This window comes from Sturnira hondurensis, unplaced genomic scaffold, assembly GCF_014824575.4.
Source record: "Sturnira hondurensis isolate 20B ecotype Veracruz unplaced genomic scaffold, ASM1482457v3 Scaffold0017436, whole genome shotgun sequence".
Lineage (NCBI taxonomy): Eukaryota > Metazoa > Chordata > Mammalia > Chiroptera > Phyllostomidae > Sturnira > Sturnira hondurensis.
Window position 1 is genome coordinate 17,796,926 of NW_028090067.1, and position 22,333 is coordinate 17,819,258.

General features: G+C 57.5%; 1 protein-coding gene across 1 annotated transcript in view; it reads left to right on the forward strand.

Moving 5' to 3' along the window:
* The window catches only part of CACNA1I (calcium voltage-gated channel subunit alpha1 I), a 94,885-nt gene that overhangs the window by 13,525 nt on the left and 59,027 nt on the right, over positions 1 to 22,333 (forward strand). The window contains exons 2-4 of the mRNA XM_037068184.1: positions 6,560 to 6,671; positions 6,789 to 6,922; positions 21,392 to 21,489. Coding sequence (XP_036924079.1) covers positions 6,560 to 6,671; positions 6,789 to 6,922; positions 21,392 to 21,489 — 344 coding nt within the window. The remainder of the gene's footprint in view (positions 1 to 6,559; positions 6,672 to 6,788; positions 6,923 to 21,391; positions 21,490 to 22,333) is intronic.

The following is a 22,333-nucleotide window of genomic DNA, read 5'->3' on the forward strand; positions in this document are numbered from 1 at the left end:
TAGCTTGCTCTTTTTCATTGCTGTATACTATTCCATCGAGTAAATGGACCACCAGGTTTCTCAGCCTTGGCACTGTTGACATTGGGGCTGGACAGTTCTTTGGGGGAGACTGTTCTGTGCATTGCAGGACGTTTAGCAGCATCCTTGTTTGCTGCTCCTTAGATACCAGCACCTGCCTCCCTGGGCCAGTCCTGGAGGTCAGTCCTGGAGGTCAAATCATCCTCACTTAAAACCTGCCACTGATTCATTCTCCTGTCGGTGGGCACTTCAGTGGTTCCCTGGTTGGGGCTGTTATCAGTAACGTATGCCTTTTGGTAGACTTTCGTCGGCATTCCTCTGGGGTGTGGGCCCAGGGGTGGCACTGCAGGGTCCCAGCGGGGGCCTCTGTTTTGCTTTACTAGATGTTGCCAAGATTTCCGGTGGTCATTGCTCCCAGAGATAAGTGGAATGAATGAATGAATGAATGAATGAATGAGTGAATGAATATCCTCTTAAAGCCCAGGGCCTGTAGCATAGTTGACATTTAATGCTGTAGCTGCTGTCACCACAGTGCGGGCAGCATGGCCTCCCATCACACTGGTGCTGGGACTGGGTGCACTCGGGGCGCCTCCAGGGCAGGGCGAGCCTGGTTCGCCTCAGGTGCTGATGCTGTAGGCGCCGTGTGGTATCTGCCAACCTGGCCCCAGAGGAGCGCAGAGCTGGACCAAGAACTGGGGTCTGGGGCCTGTGAAGGCCCAAGGACTGTGCTCCCATCCTCAGGGGGGCCTGCCCCCCGGAGGGGCTGGCCCAGCTTCCCCGTGTCCCTGGTCCAGAAGGACGCAGCCCCCAGTCTCCGTTCTCTACTTGATTTGTGCAGACAACTGAGGTCCACCCTGGGAAATGGATTAGATTTCACATTTAACAAAAATAAAAACAAACTTGGCTGCCCCAGCAAATCCAGCGCTCTCACCCCCACCTACCCTTCCAGAGTCCCCCAATTACAGAAACAGAGACTGTCAGCTGGGCCTACAGGAGGGAGGGTGGTGGTTTCCATGGTAACCCTGCAGGCCTCTGGCTTCGGTTCCTGGAGAGGAGGCTGCCCTGGGGACCTGCTTGGGTGCCAGGCGCTGCCCCTTTATTTGGTCTCTATTCTCTCTGGGAAATGGCAGGTTTGCGGGGACCCCTGGCGTGATGCCTATCCTGGCGACTGTGACCTCCTAATTCACACTCCAGCCGTCCTAGGACTTAGCAACCCGGACATGGGTTGGAGTTATGGTTCTGGCCCAGCTCTGCTTCTTACTGGGGGTCTTGAGAACAGCACCCCTCCTACTATCTCCTGCAGACAGGTCCTTCCTCCCCGCCAGGGGCAGGGATGGGACAGCCCCCTTCTCAACCCCTCAGGCCCAGACAGATGGCTGATCCTGAGCTCACGCCGACGCAGGCCTATGTGGGTGGAGACGGCATGGGCGAGAAGGGAAAAGCAAGCATTCCACTGGACACGTGCCCGTCCCGGGTCCCTCACGTTCCGGGCCCTGTGCCTGGGGTCCACGGCACGTGGCTGGGAACATGGGATTTGGAGTCAGCAAGAGGCCGGTTCAAATCCTGCCCCTGCCACATACCAGCCGTATGAACCCAGGGCGACTATATGTGACTGGGACCCTGGACCAGCTCTCAGTGCCTCAGTTTCCTTATCTGTAAAGTGGGGTAACAGTAGCACCTTTCCAGTTCAGGGAACTTTGTTTACGCTCTGGGGTGACTCCACATTGCCAGGCCTGAACAGGCGGAGTTTTCCGAAGGCCGAGTGAAGATGCGGGGCAGACATCTGTCCAAGGGGTGGGGGCGGCATCTCTGGTTCCTATTCAGGGTCAGGCTAGGTAATCAGCCGGTAATGCCGGCACTCAGGCCTCTGAGGGTGAGGTGTGTTTTCCCCTCCTGAGGACAAAGAGAGAGAGACCCTGAGCCCTATTACAGGGGGAGCAGGCAGCCAGAGGGGTGGCTCTGCATTCCTGCGGCTGCAGAGCCTTCTGTTCGGGGCCTCTGCGCTCCCTGCCTCAGGCCCGTGCTGTGAGGTTTAGATGAGGTAATATATGCAGTTTGATTAGAAAGCTCCTTGGCCCAAAATGCAAACGACCACCTGAGAAATGTTTGCCATCGGTGCCATTTTCGCTGTTGTTGATCTGGTGCCTGGTACACAGCAGGCACTCAATACATGCTCATGGCTTCACTGCTGGGCTCGTTGGCCCCAGTTCTGAGGACCTGTGAACTGTGAGCAGAGCAGGGGGGACCGGATGGGGGTGTGATTGGGGCCTTGGCCACAAGGCCGGGAGGTGGGGCTGAGCCAGGGGCGTGGGTGGGGGAGGAGTTGGGGTGGGGGCTCACGGCAGCCCCAAGGCCCCTGTGGTTGTCTGTCCCCCACCAGCCAGGTGAGTGTTTGGGAAGGCTTCGCCTGCCAGTGGTCCTATTGATGGGTTGCTGTGGATGTGTTTCCACATCTGTGTTCCTCAGAGGCACCCGTGCTGCCCTCAGGGATCTCACCAGCCTCAAATGACCAAGTGTGGCTATTCTGAGCAGATGGCACGCCTGTGGAGCCTGGGTGTTTGAGGAGACGTGGGGTTTCCGGACCCCCATGGGTGGGGGGTTGTTGTCTGAGGGTCACTTCCCTTTGGCTCTCTGTGTCTCAGAGGGCTCTCTGCCTCTGTTCCCCACCTGTGCAATGGGCGGTTGGACCAGGTGCTTTGTGAGGACCTCAGTGGGGGTGTTTTGTGACAAGGTCACCCCAACAGAAGTGAGGGTCTGAGTGACGAAGGAAGGAGGTAGCAGGGCCCCACCTGCAGGGTCTCAGATGCCAGGCGGGGGGCTTTGAGCGTTGCTGTGAGAGGCGGTGGGGAGTCGTTGAAGACCCCCTGCCCTCATGGACCGGGCACTGAAGCCCTTACCTTCCCGGGTACCCAGAAACTCTGTACCGTGCCCTTGGGGCCTCTGCCCCCCTCAGGCTGTCCCAGAGCCCCAGAGCTGGTCCAGTGGCACCCTCGGGGAGTTCTTCAGTGGCTAATGGTGAAGCACCGGGCACCCAGCCAGGCTGCAGAGTCCAGCAGCCCGCAGACCGAGACTCCCTCCGTGTGGTTCAGCTTCAAGGAGGGCTGCTGCCTTTGATCCCCCAGCCAGTGGGGAGCATGTCAGGAGCCGCGGGCAGCGAGGCTGGCTCTGGCCTGACTTCTGAGCCTCACGGGCTCTTGGAAAGGGCCCAGACTCTGCCATCTGGGATTTCCCCGAGCGCCTCGGGGCAGGGCTGGGACTGTCCGTGTCTGGATGTCTGCAGCTGAGCAATCTAGAGGTGAAAGCCGATCCATCTGCCCCCTTGAGGGACTCAGTGCCAGGGGGGAGCTGGACGAGCAAGAGAGGCAGCGCCAGGTCCAGGCCCCACTGTGTCACACCGTTTGGGCTGCTCACTGACTGTGTGACCTTGGACAAGTCACTCCAGCTCTCCAGGCCTGTTTCCTCACCTACCCCCCTGTGGGCTGTGATAAGAGCTAGGGCCGTGTCCCCACGGGCCTGCCACACAGTCATCAGGGTTACTGCCAAGTTCATTACTATGACACCGGCTAGACCAGCTGATCAGGGAGCATTTCCAAAGAGGAGGTTGAACCACCACCTTGTGAATGGGAAAAGGTGCTCCAAGGGAAGCTTTAAGAAGAGGTAACAATGAACTTGGTGGCAAAGGATGAGTAGGAGTTTGTCTGGTTGAAATGGTGGAGGGAAGGGAAAGTGCATGCAGAGTATGCTTGGGGGCAGCAAGAAGTTCAGTGCATGTCAAGGTCAGAGTCTGGGAGGCCTTGGGTGTCAGGCCAGGGAGGGTTCGGGGAACCTGGAAGGCTGTTGAACAGGGGAGAGGCCTCCTCGGAGCTGTGCTTGAGGCAGGTTAATCTGGTGGTGGTAAAACAGCTCGGGGACAAGAAAAGCAGGCTCCAGTTTTTGTAGCCCAGCTCTGCCTTTTCCCAGCTAGTGACCCTGGGCAAATCACGCTCCCCTTTGTGTTTCAATTTCCTCTTTTGTAAATGGGATTTATAACAGTACTGCAAAGATTAAACAAGGTAGCACTTGCAAAGTGCTTGTGATCGTGCTGGGTGTACAGCGTACTGTGTGGGTGGGTGGGTTAGAAGGGCGGAGAGCGGCTGGACACTCCAGGGGAGGATGGGCTGAAGACTCAGGGGAGGGAGGGTGGTCACAGAGGGGAGTGCGGGCCTTGGAGTCCAGCATGCCTGTGTGAGTCTCAGCTCTGTACTTCCCAGCCGTGTGATCCAGGAGAGGCCCCTAGATTCTCTGAGCCTCGGTTTTTCTCATCTGTAAAATGGGCCTTTACTGCTCAGGGTCCTGGTGAGGAAGAAGTGGGGATGCCAGGCTCCCGAGAGGCTCCTGTTGAGTGCATTTTGAACTTGAAACTGGTGGGAAGGTCAGAGTGAGCAGAGGAGGAGGCTGAAAGGCAAGAGAGCAAGACAGGCAGGGGGAAAGGCTAGGGGGGTGGGGGAGGTTCACTGGTAATTAGAACGTTTGAACTTCAAAAAAGTTAATTAATGATGAAGCTGCTGCTGGAGTGATGCTCAGGCTAGAAGGGGCCCTGGCAGCGACTCAAATTAATTACAGGCTGTGGCGAGAGAATGGCAGCAGGGTGGGGGGGCAGGAAGGAGCAGGGCTGGGCAAGGAGGGTCTGAGGGGGTTGGAGTGGGAAGGTGGCATCCCAAGGTGAGCCAGGGCCCAGGGATGGGAGGGAGGCTGTTGCCGGGGCAACCAGGTCAGTCACCCATCAGGCTGGGGTCTGGCTGGGGGTCTGGCTGTATGGCTTCATGGAGCTTACAGCAGGGCTGTGAGATTGAGGAGGGAGGGTTTCTATTTGGAGACACTGAAGAATCACTAGACGTTGGAGTGGGCAGGGCCCAGAGAGAATTATTTATTTATGTAACAGACTTTTACTAGACACCTGTCACCGTCAGAGCTGCGAGTGCAAACCCCCTGTCCCCTTGGAGTGTGGTCCAAGCTGTGCATAAAGACAAGGAGCCAGGCCACAAGGCACCCTCGGGATGTAAGTGCTCAGAGACCATAAAACAGGGAGAGGGTGGCCACTGCAGGGGGAGGGATTGGGTGGGGGCCTCTCAGAGGAGGGGATGCGGAAGCTAAAAGGTCAGAGAGGGCGGTTCTTGAAGGCCTTGGGCAGAGTCTCCCAGGTAAGGGGACCAGCAGGCCCAAAGGCCCGGGGGGTGGGGCAGGCCTAATGAGCCTGAGCACCAGGGTGGGGGCACGAGGAGGAGATGGGCTGGGAGGGGTGGGGTGTGCAGGGCCTTGCAGACCACAGGGAGGGCTGTGAAGGCTCTGCTGACCGAGGCGGGGAGCCGTGCCTGGTTTCGGAGCTCTTGCCAACGTTCTCAGCAGCCCACTGCTGCTGCAGGGAGGGTGGGCCAGAGGGGCCAGAGCAGGCCATGTGGTGCCTCAAGGAGGCTCCTGGTCCTCCAATGGGGACATTCCAGAGTTTGCCTGAGGCCTCAGAGCCAGTCAGCACTGGGACTGGAGTTCAAATGCGGGGTTTTCTGCCTTTGCAGCTCAAGAGCAGCTGTCCTTTTGCCCCTGTGGCTCGTTTCTGGGGGCGGGGGTGGGGTGGTACAGGTGGGCAGTGGGGGGGCGTGGTCCATCAGCACCCCTCCTCTTCAAGACGGAGCACCTACTGACGTCCATTTTTCTTGGGGCCCTCCTCTTTAGCCTGAGGTACAGGTTCTCTGAGGCCTGTTTCTCTATTTCTGAGGTGGATTAGGGCAGCGGGTCCAGGGCTCAGCCTGCTGTGCTCTAAGACTGGGCAGGAGTGGCCAGATGGAGGGGAAGGATGACAGTTTTGAGGAGAAGGCCTGGCTGGGGGACCCGGGGGGAGCCCGCTTGTCCTGATTTCAGGTGTGGGCCCCAGAGGCGCTGCCCGGATGCTCTCAGCCTCCCCTGGCCACAGGACACTTTCTGCCTGGGCACCAGAGGAGGCTGGGACCCACCTCTCTTGGTGCGGGGGCTGGAGAGGGCCTGGGTCCAGACATTCCGGAGCCTGGAAATGAGCGCTGACCCAGCCACAGGTGATGACAGAATGTCAGGGCTCTCCAGCCAATCTCAGCCACACCCCCTGGCCCTCTGCAGTCTCCAGCTCTGGGCCTTGGGCAGGGATGGAGGGGGTGTGGGTGAGGGGAGGGGAGAGGCATGGGTAGCCCGGGGATGGCTGGCCAGCCACGCCTGAGGGGACCCTTCCTTCCTGAGCCTGAAGGCAACTCTCAGGCTGGGCCAAGAAGGTGGGGTGAGGTTCCTGGCACGTGGGGGCTCAGTGGGGTTTGGCACGCTTGGCCATGTCTGTTGTGTGGGGGGTAGGCTGGCTCCAAGGCCTTTTGAGAACTCGGGCTCTGGCCCATTCAGGGAAGGAGCCTGGTCGGGGGGGCAGAGCAGGAAAGGGGTGTATGCCTATGTTGGTGGTGGGTGGGGGGTATTACATTCCAGGGTGCACTCTGCCCCTGTGGCCACAGTTCAGTCCGCACTGTTTTGTCCTTGACTCTGTGTGCACATGGTTTGAGTGTGTCAGCATGTTGGTGATCCTGCTGAACTGCGTGACACTGGGCATGTACCAGCCATGCGATGACATGGACTGCCTGTCCGACCGATGCAAGATCCTGCAGGTGAGGCCACCCTGCCCCGCCCACCCATGAGGTCCCGCCCACCCACCACGGCCTGCTTGGCCCCTGGGTCCCCCTCTGGAACCTGTACATCCTTCTCACCCTCCTCTTGCCCTGCAGGTCTTTGATGACTTCATCTTTGTCTTCTTTGCCATGGAGATGGTGCTCAAGATGGTAGCCCTAGGCATTTTTGGCAAGAAGTGCTACCTTGGGGACACATGGAACCGACTGGACTTCTTCATTGTCATGGCTGGGTAGGTAGTACGCCGGGCAGGTCTGAGCCTCTCGTGTTCGCTAGATAATGTCAATGATCCGTGGGTCTTCCTGGTGACGATGCCGAAGCTACATGGTGATGTTGGGACGGACAGACATTCCTTCCTCTCCTCTCTGGCGAGTCGTGCGTCCTCCTGTGCTGTCGGCGGATACTGAGTGTGTTTCACACTAACTAACCCTATGACCTTGAGGAAGCCAGTTACTCTCTTTAAACCTCGGTTTTCTCATCTGTAACATGGGGACAATAATAGAAGCTATTATTGAGCAGCCAATAGCTGCTATTATTATTCTTATCTTAGATCACTCAGCAGGTCAGAGATAAGCACAGATTCAAGTTCTGACTCCAAATTATGACAGTTTCAACCAAGACTTCAGCTGCAGTCAGAGGCCAGCTTATAGCTGGGCCCACTGGGAACGCCTGTGCCTTGGTCCTGCTTTCTGGGGTCCAGCTGGGCTGGCGGCTCAGTCACATGTTCACCCACCCACCAGGGCTGGGGTGAGCTCCTCAGTGCCAGCGCTGCCGCACTGTGGGGGTCAGCAGGGCACGGAGGACAGCAGACCCAGACGGAGGCCCTGTCCGTCCCAGCCACCGCCTGGGGAGGTGCACCCGTGGGTGAACGTGTCACACATAATGAGACGATGGCTCTGGGCAGTGTCCAGGTTTTCTGAGAGTGTCTCAGAGCCAGCCTCGGGGGTGTGAGGGCTCTCTGGAGGACGTGACACAGAGCTGAAGGCTCTGTGATGAGTAGGCCCAGTGATGAGTCACTGTGGCAGGAGTGACAGGGGGCGAGGGAGAGGCTGGAGGCCTGTGGGGATGTGTGCACAGGTGTGTATGTGAGTGTGCGTGTGAGATACTGCTAAGAGAGGCACTGAGCCGAGAGGGGAGTCGGTACCACCCTGTCTATGTGAAATTCCACACATGTGTCCCAAAGGGGAATGGCGTGTCCACCAGTGTTAAAAAGAAGTGTTGCACCTGGCCAGGTGGCTCAGTTGGTCGAGCGTCATCCCAGACACCAAAAGGTTGCAGGTTCCTGGTCAGGGCGTGTGCCTAGGCTGTGGTTTGATGCCCTGTCCGGGTGCGAATAGGAGGCGACTGATTGTTGTTTCTCTCTCTCTCTTCCTGTCTCTCTAAAATCGATAAACATATCCTTGGGTGGGGATTAAAAAAAGGTTACAGCTCTTCTAAGCATCCTTTCTAGGAACCACATTCAGTGTCACAGCCACATCGCCAACAATGATTGAGACCTCACTGGGAGGTACATGGGGTTCACACGGTTTCTTGTGAACCTGGCCGTCCCATGGTCAAGTTCCCTGTTCTCATCTTCATTCCATTTGGCTGGAGGATCTCTTTAAGTCATTGGCTTGTTTGTTTTTGAGGAACAGGTGTCTGGATGGTGTCATTTTTCAGCCCTGCCTCTTCAAACATGTTTGTCTTTGCCCTTTGTGTGTGAAGGAGAGTTTTTTGTCTGAGGCTTGTAATTCCTGGCCCTCAGAGCCACTCAGATCTGCACGGGGTGTTGCAGGTGAGTCCGGTACAGGTCTGGTTCTTCCTTCTTGGGAGACAGCCCGTTCTTTTCTTGCTAGAAGCTCGTGGGGTTTCTCCTTACCGTCAGAATCCAGACATTTCACGAGGGGAGGTCTTGGTGGAAAAGGCGCCCAGGGGGCCCTTTTAGAGCTGAAGGTCAGAAAAAATTCTTTTCTCTCTTCTCTGGCCTCTCCTGAAGCCCCCACGGAATGGGCGCTTCCTGCCTCCATCCCCTTGGCACCATTTCCCTCTCTGTCTTCGCTGGTCTCCCTGTCCCGGCACCACTTCCCTCTCTGTCCTCGCTGGTCTCCCTGTCCCGGGAGAGGGTTCTCGGCCACCACTGGCTTTCCACTCACCGACCGCAGTCTCCCCTCCCCCGTTGGGAGTGTCCACCTCCTTTGCACCGTGTTAATTCCCGAGATGGCTTCTTGTCCTGGAGTTCTTGCTTTTCGGAGCAGCTTGGGCCTGTTCTTGTTTCCTCGGTTCAATATTCTCTCAATTCTCCTGATGGATCCTAATGAGGCTCCTTAGAAGTCCTTTCCTGAAAGATCCTGACGTCAAAATGTAAGTTCCAAAAAGTTTTCAAAAGGTGGCCCGCACAGCAATCTCAGAAGGAAGATGGATCACGGATTTATTCAACTTGTTAATGAGGAACCAGCAGGATGGTAATTAGCAGCGTTTGGAAAACGAGCACCAGAGAATGTGGGGATGGAGGCGCTGGGTCAGAATCAAAGCCGTTTAACGAACTACAGGGTTGGAAAACCGTACCCTTTGGAGTTCTCTCTCCTACAGGGGAGAAATCACTAATAAAAAGGTACGAGTTAACATGTATATTCACGGCACCCAGACCTTTAATTAACAGGAAACGGTGAATCAAACGTATATTCCCCTAATGAAATCAGCCCCAGAGGAGTCTGTTAAATAATGCTCCAAAAGGACATTGTCAGAAATACCTCCCTACCCCCCACTGCCTTATTTCCAAGTTTTAGGATAATTTTTCTTAGCTCCTGTTTTGAGGAAGTCACTTGTGCAGCTGGCTGCACTTGCTGCCTCCCAGGAGCACTCCACCTTGACTCCCAGCGTCTTCTCTGTGCTTAGTGGTCCACCCCCCCCCCNCCCCCCCCCCCCCCCCCCCCCCCCCCCCCCCCCCGTGTCTGTTCCTATTTATACGTTAAGACCTCTGCCGAGCAGAGTGAGAAGCCAGCCCGGTGTCAGCACTGTGGTGAGGTCTCAGTCCGACCTCTTTTCTTGGTCCTCAGGTGGGGCCCACAGGCCCGCGTCCTCCTGGGGCTGCCTAGGGTCCCGTGAGTGGTTTAGTGCTCTGCTGTCACCGTTTAAACACCCTTCGTACATTTGAACGGGGGCTCTGCATTTTTGTGTAGCGCTGGGCCCCACAGATTGTGAAGCCGGACCTGGCTGGGGGCAGATATGATGAAGATTTGTGAGTGGGAGGCTGGGGACCCAGGTGACTCAGCCCTGCCCCTGTCCTCGCGGTGCTCTAGAGTCCAGGCCTCCAGTTCCACTCCCACTCCAGACCCGTTCCCCGAGCTGCCCCCTCCTCCACGGTCCCAGCCAGGCTTGGTGCTATATATGTTGTTTCCTGAGTAACTGGCCTGACATCCAAAGCTTATTTTCTTCTTTCCTGCTCCTCCCCATCCCCAAATTACTGACTTCTTCCTCGAGCTGTGCAGGAGACAGAGCCTGCACCCGGGAAGGTTCCTTAGAGGTCAGAGCCTTGGACTCTACACGCGGTTGGCCCCTGCGTCCATGCTGCCACCAGGGACCGTCTCCCAAGGCAGCCGATCCCGAACTGGGACAGTCTAGGGGGTTAACCAGTTCCTTTTTCCACTGGAGCTCCCACCGGATGGAGGCATGCGTCCACTCATTCCTTCACCAAACCAGCGTTTCTTGAGTAACTACAGCAGGCCAGGCCTTGTGCTGGGCGGTGGGAACAAGACCAATCTCACGGAGTTCATGGCTTAGAAAATGGGTGTAAGGCAGATAATAAAACTCTAAGTCGATTCTAAATTGGGGTGAGTGCTGTAGTAAAGACGTACAGAGGGCCATGAGGGCGTGCACGAGGGACCCGACGGAGGCCGGGGTGTCGGCATATGGCTCCTGGAGGAGGGACACCTGGGTGAGGAGCAGCTGAGCAGGCAGAGGGTGGGGCCAGGGCATGGCAGCTGGAGGAGACAAGGTGCAGAGGACCTGAGGGGGCCGTTGGAGGAAAGCACGGGAGAGCAGTGGGGACGTTAGAACCTAGGGTTCCCGGGGGCCGGTGTGTGCTAAGGAATGAAGCCAGAGAGGGGGCAGAGGCTGGAGCCCACAGAGGGGCCTGCAGCTGGCGGGCAGGGGTGTCCCAGACAGACCCCTGAGAGTCCTTCGGCGATGTTTGGAAGGCGGTTGCCTTCCTCCCTGAGTCCCCAGTTCTCCACATGAAGTGTTGTGGCCCCGCCCACCATCTGTCCAAGGACAGGTGGGGAGACCCTAAATCACTTCAAGCAACCAAGGCAGTCTTGGTCCCTGGCTGGGAGCAGGGCCCCCGCCTCCCCGTGAGGACTTAGGAGAATGGGCTGCCTTCGTCCCAGTGTCATGCAGGACTGCAGTGACCTGTTGAGTGGCTGGGCTCCCTGTCACCCCCAGGTGGGGTTCTACTTCCAAGCTGGGTCTCTCCCACCCTGGAACTGAGCATAATTCCAAACTTTGCATTTATTGCTAATTTCGCCTTGCAGAGCTCACTGGGAGACCTGCCTCATTCCCTTTACTTCCTGTGCTTGAGCAGCCCAGGACGGCAGGCCCTCTCCTCTGGTGTGTGGCACGGCCCTGTGATCATCGGGTCACACTTGACCCCACCTCACTCTCTTACTTAAGCTACTCTTTTCTGTCTTTGTCCATTAGGAAGTCATGAAATATTCAATGACATTCTCGTTGAACTTGAGATATTCTTTACCTGCATATCTGCCTTGGTACATTATGCTGGTAATTCTACTTCCTCCCCCAGACCAGAACTTGGAAGGGCCGTTGCTAGCTGCAGGGAGGGGCTTGGGTACCTTCATGTGAAAAGCTTCCCTAAGAAATCCACTGCCGAGTCTGTAGGGTGAGCCAGGGCGGAGGGCCTGACGGAGGGGCTGGGCGGCAGCAACCTCTCCAGAGTGAGGCTGGGGCAGAGCCTTGCCGAGGGCCTGGCTGGCGTGAGCCCCACCTCAGACAAGTGCAGGGAACGGGAGCCACCTCAGTCTCGGAAAACCTTCTAAAGCGTCCGGCTGTGAGTGTGAAGACATCGACTGGAGCAGCAGAGGGACAGTGTAAGCAGACTGGGGAAGGACAGGGCAACCTCCCTAGTCCTCAAACACGTGCGTAGCCTTGCACCCCCACTCAGCGCTCCTCGAAATGCAAGGAACAGTAGACTTATTGGGGCACACATTAAAATGCAGATTCCTGGGCCTCACCCCGGGGATCCGGACCCCCCAGGTATGGCAGTGCCTGGGAACCTGCATTTTAGCCACATGCCCAGGTGGCCCTGCTGCACGTGCTCCCGTTCATCTGACCCTCCAGAGCCCCTCGCTGGGAGCGCTGTCAGGGGGAGGGGAAGAGGCGTGTGGAGGGCTCCGATTCTGACTTGCATCTGGGATCTGAATGAGTCCTCATGACAAGTAGGTGTGCTTTGTGAACAGAACAGTGGGGCTTCTCCTAAGAATTTCTATTATTAATAATATGAACACAAAGAGCAGTACTGTCAGTCACTCAGCACCTGGTCAGGGAGTGGGAGGCAGAGGCTGGGCCAGGATTTGTCACACTCTGGAAACATCTCCCGAGGGCACAGCTTCCCACCCTGGCTTGTACAGGCTCTTGGGAAATAAACGTCACGGAGAATGATTCCTCGGCTCTGGTCTACAGCTTTCTAAAAAGATCAGGCAGGCACGTCCCCTCTGTGTTTGCTTGCTGAGGGTTCCTTTTGTCCAAAGTGCCCCATCAGGGGAACTTTAAAAAGCAAAGGGAATTGAATCCTCTTAGGCACCATCCAGGGGTGTGATAAAAATAAGAGCATCTACTGATTGCTGAGTACTCACTGTGGGCCGGTGGTGTGCATTATCTGGCCTGAACTTTCCACTAGCTCTGCGAGGGAGGCCCTGTGGTCAGTTCCATTTCACACAGGAGGCCCGGGGACAGGGAGTGACCTGCTCCAGGTCATGGGCTGGTAAGGGGCACGGCAGGAGTTGAACATGGGGTGCTTGGCTCCACGGGCTGGGATCGAGTCCTGGTTCTATGTTACTTGCTGGGTGTGTTTGTCAGGGGTGCATGTGGCTGGAAGTAACCAAACATCCAACCAACAGTGGCTCAAGCAAATTCTGGGGTGTTTTTTCTGAGGTAACATGAAGTTCTGAGGTCAGTGGTTACCAGTGATGGCTCTGTGATGTCCTTGTAATTTTTCAGGCTTTTCTTCATGGTCACAAGATGGCTGCTGAAGCTGTGGGCATTGTGTTTGCATGGAAGGCAGGGAGATAGGGCTTATGCCAGGAAAATAACTTTTTCTTTTCTAGATCCTCCCCCCATCCCAGCACATATGGCTTAAACTGGATCTTGTGACCATCCTTAGCTGCAAGGGAAATTAGAAAAATAGGAAGCATTTTTGAATTCGGCTAAATCAGGCCCCCCAGGGCCCGAGTTTCTGGCCTTGCTTTATGTCTGAGCCCTGGGCTGAGTCATCGGGGCTCTGCCTGGGCAGACTGGGCAGAGCCTGTAATCCGCTGAGAAGTCTAAAGTCAAACACCAATCCGTGCAAGCTCTGCAGAGGTCCGTGCCTCCCAGCAGACCTGGCTGTGGCCGTGGGCATCAGAGGGGCACTGTTGGGGCCGTTTCCAGAAGCCCTTGCCGCTAGCCCCCTTCTGTGTGACTCTCTGTGCACTGTCTGTGGGTGAGGGAGACACCCCAGGTGTCAGCAGGCCCAGGGCAGCCCGTAGGCCATGACACTGACTTCACACCCTTATTTACCCTGGGCTCTCCAGGCCTGTCTGCCCCAAGGTCTGGGTGCTCTGAGGGCAGGGCCGAGGCTGAGTCCTCCTCCTGGGGTCCCCACAGCCTCGCCCTGGCCAGCAGGGAGAAGGCGGCTCCATGACAGGCCTGTGTCCTGTCTGTCGTGTCCAGGCCCTGCAGAGCTGGGGGGAGGCTATCTGGGGCCATTTCCCTAGAGCTGAAATGGCTGTCGGGTGGTTGTGGACCAGCGAAGGTTCCAGTGGGAACCCTGGTGTGGATGATTCCTCATTTGCATATGGAGTAGAGTGGGAGAGTGGTGATTGCTGCTCAGGTCTGTTTCCATGGAAACAGGAAGCTAGATGCCATGGGGGTGGGGGTTAGTCACCAGAGATTCTCAGGCCACAGGTTGGCAAGCCAGATACTAGTCTGTCATGAGTCAGACAGGACGCTCTCAGTTATGTGGGATAGGAATCCAAACCCAGTTTAAGGGAGTTTTTTATCGAAAGCTGAGGGGTCTCTGGCTTCAGGGCCTACTGATCCAGAGTCCTAAAAGATGTCAGCAGACAGTGTACCCTCCCATCCCACAGCAGCTTGTTCATTTGTGCCAACCTCTACCTCTGCTTTCCTTTCAGGTGGGAGGTGGCAGGTAATCCTGGGGTTCACAGCCTACTCCCTCACGCTCATCGCAAAGCCCCCCCTTTTTCCCCAGCCACTCCAGCAAGTGTGGAATCGACCTTGCTTGACTTGGATTGGTTGGTGTGGGGCATGTGCTCATCTCTGAACCAATCATTGTGGCCAGAATGAGGCAGCGCTTTGATTGGCCCAACCTAGATCAAGGCTTCTCCTGCCGGACCCCTGCCCCAGGACTTGGTCTGAGGTCTCCAGCGTCCATGCCATGTGGCCTGAGAGTAGGCAGGATTGGCTGGGCAAAAACCAGGACTTACCCTGAGAGTGGAGAAGGGACCTCCAGGCAGGTAGAAACCAGCCCCTCTTAGGGGGGTTACCAGAGCTCTGCCAGCTGGGCTGGGTGCTCTTACATCCTCACGACCCTGAGACTCTGGGGTCAGTCATTGTGTTTTGCAGCTGAGGAAACGGAGGCTCAGAGTGATGAACATCTGCCCCGGTCACAATCACTGAACGAGCCACAGCTGGGATGTGCGCAGGCGCCCCTGTCCCCAGAACGCATGCTGACCCACAGTGGGAGGGGTTTTACTTTTTCAGAGGCCAAAATATTCTTCGTGTGGGACCCTGGAGGACTGGGGCAGCCTGGACAGCCCCCAGCAGGATGAGGGTCACCGGAGCAAGACGTTCCTCCCGAGCTTTAGTGGAGCTGGGAGTGCTTCCGTCTGGTGGTGGTGGACTACTTCATGGCAAAAGGGAGCTGAATTTCATGGGAGGTCAAAATGAGGCATATTTGGAACATATTCTAAAACATCATATGTTGTCATTTACCTGAAGTTCAGACTTAATTGAGCATCCTGTATTTACCTGGCAACTTTATCAGAGATAAAGTCGCCGGAGTATTGTCCCCCGAGTGGAGCCCGGTGACAGAAGTGTGGGGGTCTACTGTTGTCGAGGTTCCCCCTCACTGCCCTGTTTCCCGCCTGCCTGGGACCTGCCTGTGCCCCCTTCCTCCGACTCTGTCGCCCCCAAATTCCCCCTTTACTCTGAACTTGGCCCAAGCTGCTTTCACAGCATCGTTTTCTGTCACGGTCAAGTGGGCTTAATGACCTCCATCCTTCTGTTCTCATGGGGTTTGTGTGAGGACCTGTGAGAAAATGACCCCTAAGTCAGTGTCAGCCAAAGTCAAGGGTCAATGTTATTATTCTCTAACTTTCACTCTCCGTGATTTCCTCCGTCCCTCCCCCTGTTCCTGCAGGGAACACCTACTGTGTGCTGGGCGCAGGGAGAGTGGCGTAGGCCGGTGGTCTAGTTACGACTCAGCGCAAGCCTGAGTCATCACAGCTGCCTCCTGACAGCTGATCTGCCGTTTCCAGCGTCCCAGCTTCCTTTCCATTAGCTACCTCTTAAATTACATTTTAAGAAAGCCCCCGTGGGCCCCTCGAAAAGATTGAGGAAACACCCTATTTTTATCAGCAACACACAGAAATCATCTCCTGGGAGGGGCATTTCCTGGAAAGACTCTAGATCGCAGTCATCGATGTTGCTCCTCATTAGCTCCAAGCTCTTGTTCTGATCTGGTTCTTCAAGTTGTTTGTTTGACAAGCTGGCAGGGGAGTCAGGGGCCGGGCGCTGGGGGCCGGCCTGGGACTCTGAGCCGGCCGTGGCTCTGAGGAGCAGGGGCATGATGGAGCAGGCCTCAGAGTTTGAGGGGCTCTGACAGAGGCCCAGGGGGACAGAAGGCAGGGCTGCTCAGCGTGCCCTGGGTGCGGGGTCTGGAAAGCCGGGAAGGGCACTCGGGGCAGAAGGCCTGGCGAACGCAGAGGCCCATAGGCTGGGAATGGCCCGGCACACTGTGGGGGCTGGAGGGGTGTGAGGGTCATTCAAACACAGGGCAAGTGGCGGGCAGTGCTGGGGCTCTGCTGCAGAGCTCCCAGAGGCCTTCTGCCCAGGATTTCTCCGGCAGGAGGTGGTCTGGGACATGCTGAGGCAGGCATGGTGGGACTCTCGGGCAGCGGGCCTCGAGGCCTCAGACAGGCTGTGAGGTAATACCGGCTGACCCCATTTGGCTCTGACTTGTGCCAGGCTGTTCTGAACACGGAGTCCATATAGGAACTCTTTACTTTTTTATTTTTTAAACTATGTTTATTGATTTTAGAGAGAGGAAGGGAGAGAGGAAGAAAAACAACCATGCGAGAGAGAAAGATCAATTGGTTGTCTCCCAAACACGCCCCAATCTGGGACCAAACCTACAAACTAGGCATGTGTCCTGACCAGGAATCGAACCCCCAACCTTTTGGTGTACTGGATGCCGCTCCAAGCAACTGAGCCACGTCAGCCAGGGCAGGAATGCTTTCACCCTCCCACACCCCTGTGATATGGGTTCAGTGTGCCTGCCAGGGTCACCAGGGGCACTAGCAGCAGGGCTGGGACTGGAACCCAGGCCCATGCTCTGGCCACTGGGACACCGGCCCGCTGCTGGCCCCATTCCGTGTGCTGCCCTGCACATTGTGCTACTGGCCAGTGGTCGGGGGTAGGGGGAGTGCTCAGGAGCTAGAAGGTGGCCTGTCCTGATGACTGGTGAGGTGGGGGTGTCATGTAGAGCTCCTGGGCCCCCCTCCCTGGCTGTGTGGCCCAGACTCTTTCTGAGCCTCAGTGGCCTCATCTGCAGTGGGCTCCCCAATCCCACCTCAGGGAGGGGTGTGAGGTGCCCTGCAAGGCGTGCAGTGCTCTGGAGACGCTTCTGAGTCAGCCAGGACAGTGACAGGCACCAGGGCAGCCGGCCGGGCCCCAGAGGGAGTGGGCTGGCTCACGGCACTGGGGAGCACAGAGGGTGGATCCAGGATTCGGGTGCAGCCGGGGGCGGGGGGAGCGGCCGGACCATATGGTCAGGATCCTGCCTCTCTCCAGCTCTGGCTTCAGCCTTCCTCTGTGTTGGCAAAATCTCAGGCCACCGCAGAGGCAAGATGGCCATTAGCACCTCCGGGTGTCCAGGCAGTGCCAGCTTGAGGGCTGGGTCCACCTGGGGTCATGTGCCCAACCTGAGCCAGTGATGGTGGCTTGGGGACGTCCCCAGGCCTGAGTCTCTGGGCCCCTCGTGGGATCCAGGGGGAACAGGGAGGCGCCTCAGCAGGAACGAGTGGGGCTGTGTCCTGAAGAGTGAATTGTCCACCCTCCAGCCCCACCCCGGCGCAGCCCCACCCCGGCGCAGCCCCACCTGAGTCCCTCTCCCCGGATGAAACCCGGGGACAGGGTGCAGCCACCTCCCCCTGGGGTAATGTCAGGACAAAAGCGCTCACTTTACAGCAAAATTACTTACCTCATTAGGCGCTAGGGAGCTGGCAGGAGGTGGTGGGGGTTTTGTTGATTTTTTTTAGACTTTTAGCACTGAAGCCGCCTGATAAAATAACTATGTAATTAGGAATTAACATTTTCTCACTCCTGCCAGTGATGTCTTCCTCGGGGCCTAAGGAAAGTCAGCCCGAGGTTCTTCACCCACAGTGCCCCTCTTCACCTCCTTTTTTTGGGGGTGGGATCCTCCCACAGCTGCTATCCAGGGTGGGCAGGGGGAAGCGGGTAGAAGAGGGTAGGATAACACCTGTCACAGGTGTTACTCTTGCTACTAGATTCCCTGAGTGCCTACTGTGTGCACTGGTGTGGGGCGGGGTGGGGAGCTGCGTTTGAGGAGGAGACGTGATCCACCAGTATTCGACTAGACCCTGCGTGGATGGTGCCGCAGCCTGTGCCCTCACTGGTCTGATTCTGAGGACCACAGGGTTCTGCGGGGGTGGCGCCCCGTTGCCCACAGCGTTCACCTGCTGATGCACGGCCCCTCACTGATTTTTCTTCCTCCCCCTCCCTCCCTGTGCTTCCTGGGATCACCTCCCAGATAAACTGCTGCTCCCAAGTCCTCAGCTCAGGGACTGCTTTGGCTGTGTGCAGGGGCCAGAGCTGAGCTGCTGAGCTCAGCCTGGGCTCTAGGGAGGGCCTGGGCAAGGCTTCACGGAGGGGTCGGTCTGCAAGGGAGAGTGAGAATGTGGAGGAAGGGCACCGCACGAAGGACAGGGGACAGAGAAGGGCGCTTTTGGGAACTTGCGGGCCTGGCGTGGTGCCTGGGATGCCTGGCATAGGAGCAGAGCTGGTGGGAGGGGGCAGATGCAGACAGGAGGGCCTTGAAGGCTGCAGCCAGGGGCTCGCTCAGTCTTTGATCTGAAGGCAACTGGGAAACAGTGGAGGTTTAACCTGGGGAGTGACACAGGTCGATTTGAGTTCTAGGCTTTCTCCTGCTGAGGATGGGCTGGAGGGGGAGGAGGCAGGAGGCGGAGACTAGCAGGGAGGCTGCTGCAGCTGCCAAGAGAGAGATGGTCGCGGGACTCGGGTGGGGGTGGTGGCGCTGTCGGTGGGCTGCCCCACGCTGGGCCCGATGGTGCACGGAGTCACCGCTGGATGGCGTGCTTCCCAGGGTGGAGAGGAGAACCCACAGTTCTCACCCCTGCTGCGTGCGCTCCCCGTCTCTCCCTGTCCTGGCCCGGTGTATCTGCTTCCTCTCAGAGAAGAATGAGAATTTTAGGAGTTTTCATTGTGTGCCCACTCTGTGCTCTTTACCACTGAACGCATTCCCACCTGGTCTTGTTCCCCCAGACCAGAGGGGCAGGTGCAGCGAACACCCCCCAAAGGTTCACAGAATATGGAAGAGAAAGGTAGAACCTGGGAGAAATGTTTAGACAAATGGATTCCCTGGAAGGACCCACAGTGCCAAGATCTTTCATGGGGCTGAGAACTCAACGAATCACTCATCTCATTTCCCCTTTTGACTTGACTGCCAGGCAGCTCAGGCAGAGCTAAGATCTTGACACTAAATTCTCCAAGAAATTTCTCTTTGGGGTTTTTCAGTGGAGACCTGGAGGGCTGCAATTGATGAGGTCTTAGGAATTTTTGCAGGAGGTATGTTCCCACGCCGAAGACCTGGGGGGTCAGGTCAAGAGTAAAGGGCCAAGATGAGTGCCCTTCACATGATGAAGGACTAAGAGTCCCAGACTGTGGGCCGCGGGTTCTGTGAGGAGGGATGTGGACCCCGTGCAGCAGTGTGGGACGGGGTGTCGGAGACCAGCGGGGCTGTCCTGAGGGCCCCCACAGCAGCCATGACCGAGGTGGCTTGTGGCTGTGGTTGGCCTGGTCCAGGGCAGGCATAGGGTGGGTCTGGGACCTGCATAACATGGGGGAGAGGTTCAAACAGGTCAGCTCAAGCAAAGGTGAGAACCGTGCCCGGTGGGTAGCTGGCTTGCAGAAGCCACTTGCTTTTTCCTGTCTAACCGTCCTCTGTGAAGCGTCTGTTTATTTTTATCGTGAGACTTCACGGGGGTGGGAGCCTGTCCTGGTCTGGCACCTGAGGGAGCTCTGCAGGTGAGCCCTGGGGCTCCTGGCACACAGAACCAGGTGGCTTCAGTCCTGCCTCTGCTGGGAACACCTACCCTCGCCACCCTCAGCAAAGCCTAGGCAGCACAGCTCGCCCCAGGGCCTCCTTCAGCAGGATGGGGAGAGGCGGGGCAGGAGGAAGAGGGCTGAGCTCCTGTGTGGGGGTGGGGGTGGGGCGTGGGGGAAGGGCTGGCTGGAGCTGAGCCTGGTAGCAGGCAATGGGGCTACGTGGTGGCCCTCCTAGCCTGGTGTGCGTGAGTGTGCACACACCAATGAGGGTGTGCCTGTTTGTGTGCCCATGTGTGCCACCCCCGCAGCGCCTTCGTCACACATGTCTCCTCTGCTGCCTGGAGAGCTCTTTCTACAAAACATGAAAATGACAGTCTGGCTCACCCACGCTCGGAATCCTCATGTCTCTCTGCTTCCTGGCGCCCCTCTCAGACCCTGTTCTGCCCTCACTCACACCATGCCCCCCACTGCCCACCCCAACCCTCTCCCTCTAGGCCCCGCTGCTGCACCTGGCACCCCGGCTCCCACCTGCCATCCCTCCCTCCCTCCCTCCTCCTTTGATCCCCCAGGGCTCTGTCTCTAGCTCAGAGAGACAAGGTCTCTGTCACCTTTTTTGGCACACCCTGTCATCTGAATTTGGGCTTTGGTAGAGTGCATGTTGATGAGGGTGTCCAAGGAGTGTGTGTGTGCACCAATGGTTGTGTGCAGGTGCTTGGCTCTGTGTGTGTGTGAAGGGTAGAAGGTGGGGCGGGAAGAGAGAGAAGAGAGCCAGGGCCTGCGCCCCAGAAAGCTGGGGGGTGGATGAGGCATTTCAGGCAAAGGAAGCTTTCACTCAATTACTCTTCAAGCAGCGGGAGGGGGTGGCGGCTGTAAAACAGTCAGACAGGTTTGCCTGTGCGTAGAAAAAGGCTTCATTTCCTGCTGACTGTGGGTGGGGACAGGTGGAGCTGGCCACAGTGCTAGAGCCTCTGGTTGGGGGTTGGGGGAGAAGGGTGGGTGAGTGGGGCACCGGGGTCAGGCCGGGGCTGCAGGCCCTGGGTCAATGGGGTAGGGGGGCAGGTGGCAATTGAGCAACCTGGCCCCCTCTGGTGGAAGGGTAGGGAACCAGTTGGGCAGCCTCAGGGACCTGCCTCCTGTGGAGACCTGGGAGCTGTCCTGGAGGAGGCAGACCGCCTGTGGGGAGCTGTGGGGCTGTTGACCATGGAGGTAGAGGGAAGGCCTGTTTGGCGCCACCCAAAGATGAGACCCAGGGCAGTAGGGAGGGCTCTGGTGTCGTCCTTGCCTCCGCATCTCTCCTGGCCTGAGCCGGTGCCACTGAGGGTAGGGGCTGGTCGGCGTCATTCTTGGTTCGTCTTCACCAACACTGGCTTGGTTCAGTGTGGACCTTGGTGCGGGAGAACCTTCAGGACTCCAGGGGCCACAGCTGCGCAGTCTCGAAGCGTCAGTAGTGTTTCAGGGGACAGAGATGAGGATGGTGACATCCAGCTGCCATCGGGGTCAGCCCAGGGGTCTTGGCTCCTCCGTCCTCCTTATGAGGAGCTGACCCTCCCTTTTCTGGGGGCTGCTCTGGAAGTGGGGGCAGGGGCCACCTGGCTCCGTGCTGGCACACAGTGGGGACCCAGAGTCTCTGCTCCTTCATTCCCTCTGCCCCCAGCAACAGTTACTGATCCTCAGGACAAGCTAGGAAGGTGGCGTCACAGCTCCCCTTCAGGCGAGGAGACAGCCCGAGGCCACACAGGGGCCTGGGGCACAGCCCGGATTCTGACCTCTTTTTCCCACTTACCCCTCCCAGGCATTCGTGGGCACACATGGGGGAGTGTGGGTGGCCAGAGGCCTCTGCAGTGTGGCCCGCGGCTCCGCCTTTCTCTCCTGCAGCGTCCCTCACTCTCCTCCCTGTTCTCCACAGGATGGTGGAGTACTCGCTGGACCTTCAGAACATCAACCTGTCGGCCATCCGCACTGTGCGTGTCCTGAGGCCCCTCAAAGCCATCAACCGAGTGCCCAGTGAGTTGACACCCTTCCTCATCCCCGGCCCACAGAGTCACCCATTCAGCTCAGAAAAGATTGACCAGAACCTTTCAGTGCCAGGCCTGTGCTGGCCATGGGACCTCTCAGGGACCGGCCAGAGGGTGGCCCTGCTCTCATGGGGCTCATGGGTCAGCGTTTGGGCCTGGAGATGCTGGAGGGTGGCCTTGATGCCTGAGCCCCCAAAACTTGGCCTGCAGCATGCTGGGGAGTCTGGCTCTTTGGGAGCAAGATTCTTTGGGGGGAGGTGGCTGTCACAGGGGGCAAGGTGTGACAAGCAACTGCTAAGTTTGAGGGAGGACACGGGGCAGCTTTTTACCTGGGAGAAGATCCCTGGACTCTTTCCCTCAGTTGAGCCAAGTGACTTAGCACTTGGGCTGTATTACCTACCCACGTGTGAGGGGTGTGCACACGTGAGGGTATGTGTGCATGTGTGAGTGCATGCACACACACACATGAGGGTGGGTGCATATGTGAAGGGCGTGTACATGTGAGGAGTATGTACACGAGAGGGTATGTGTGCATATGTGAGTGCACACACACACGTGAGGGTGGCTGCATATGTGAGGGGTGTGCACATGTGGGGGCATGCACATGTGAGGGCATGCACATGTGAGGTTATGTGTGCACGTGTGAGATATGCATCTGTGGGGTGTGCACATGTGGGATGTGTGCACATGTGACACATGTGCACATAGGGGGTGTGTAGGCACACGTCCCCACTTCCTCTCCCACTGTGTAGGAGCTCATTCAATGGCTCCTGGCTGTTGAGGTCACTTCCAAGTCCCCAGTGCCAGGCTGCCTGGTTCTCTGGGGAAGGGCA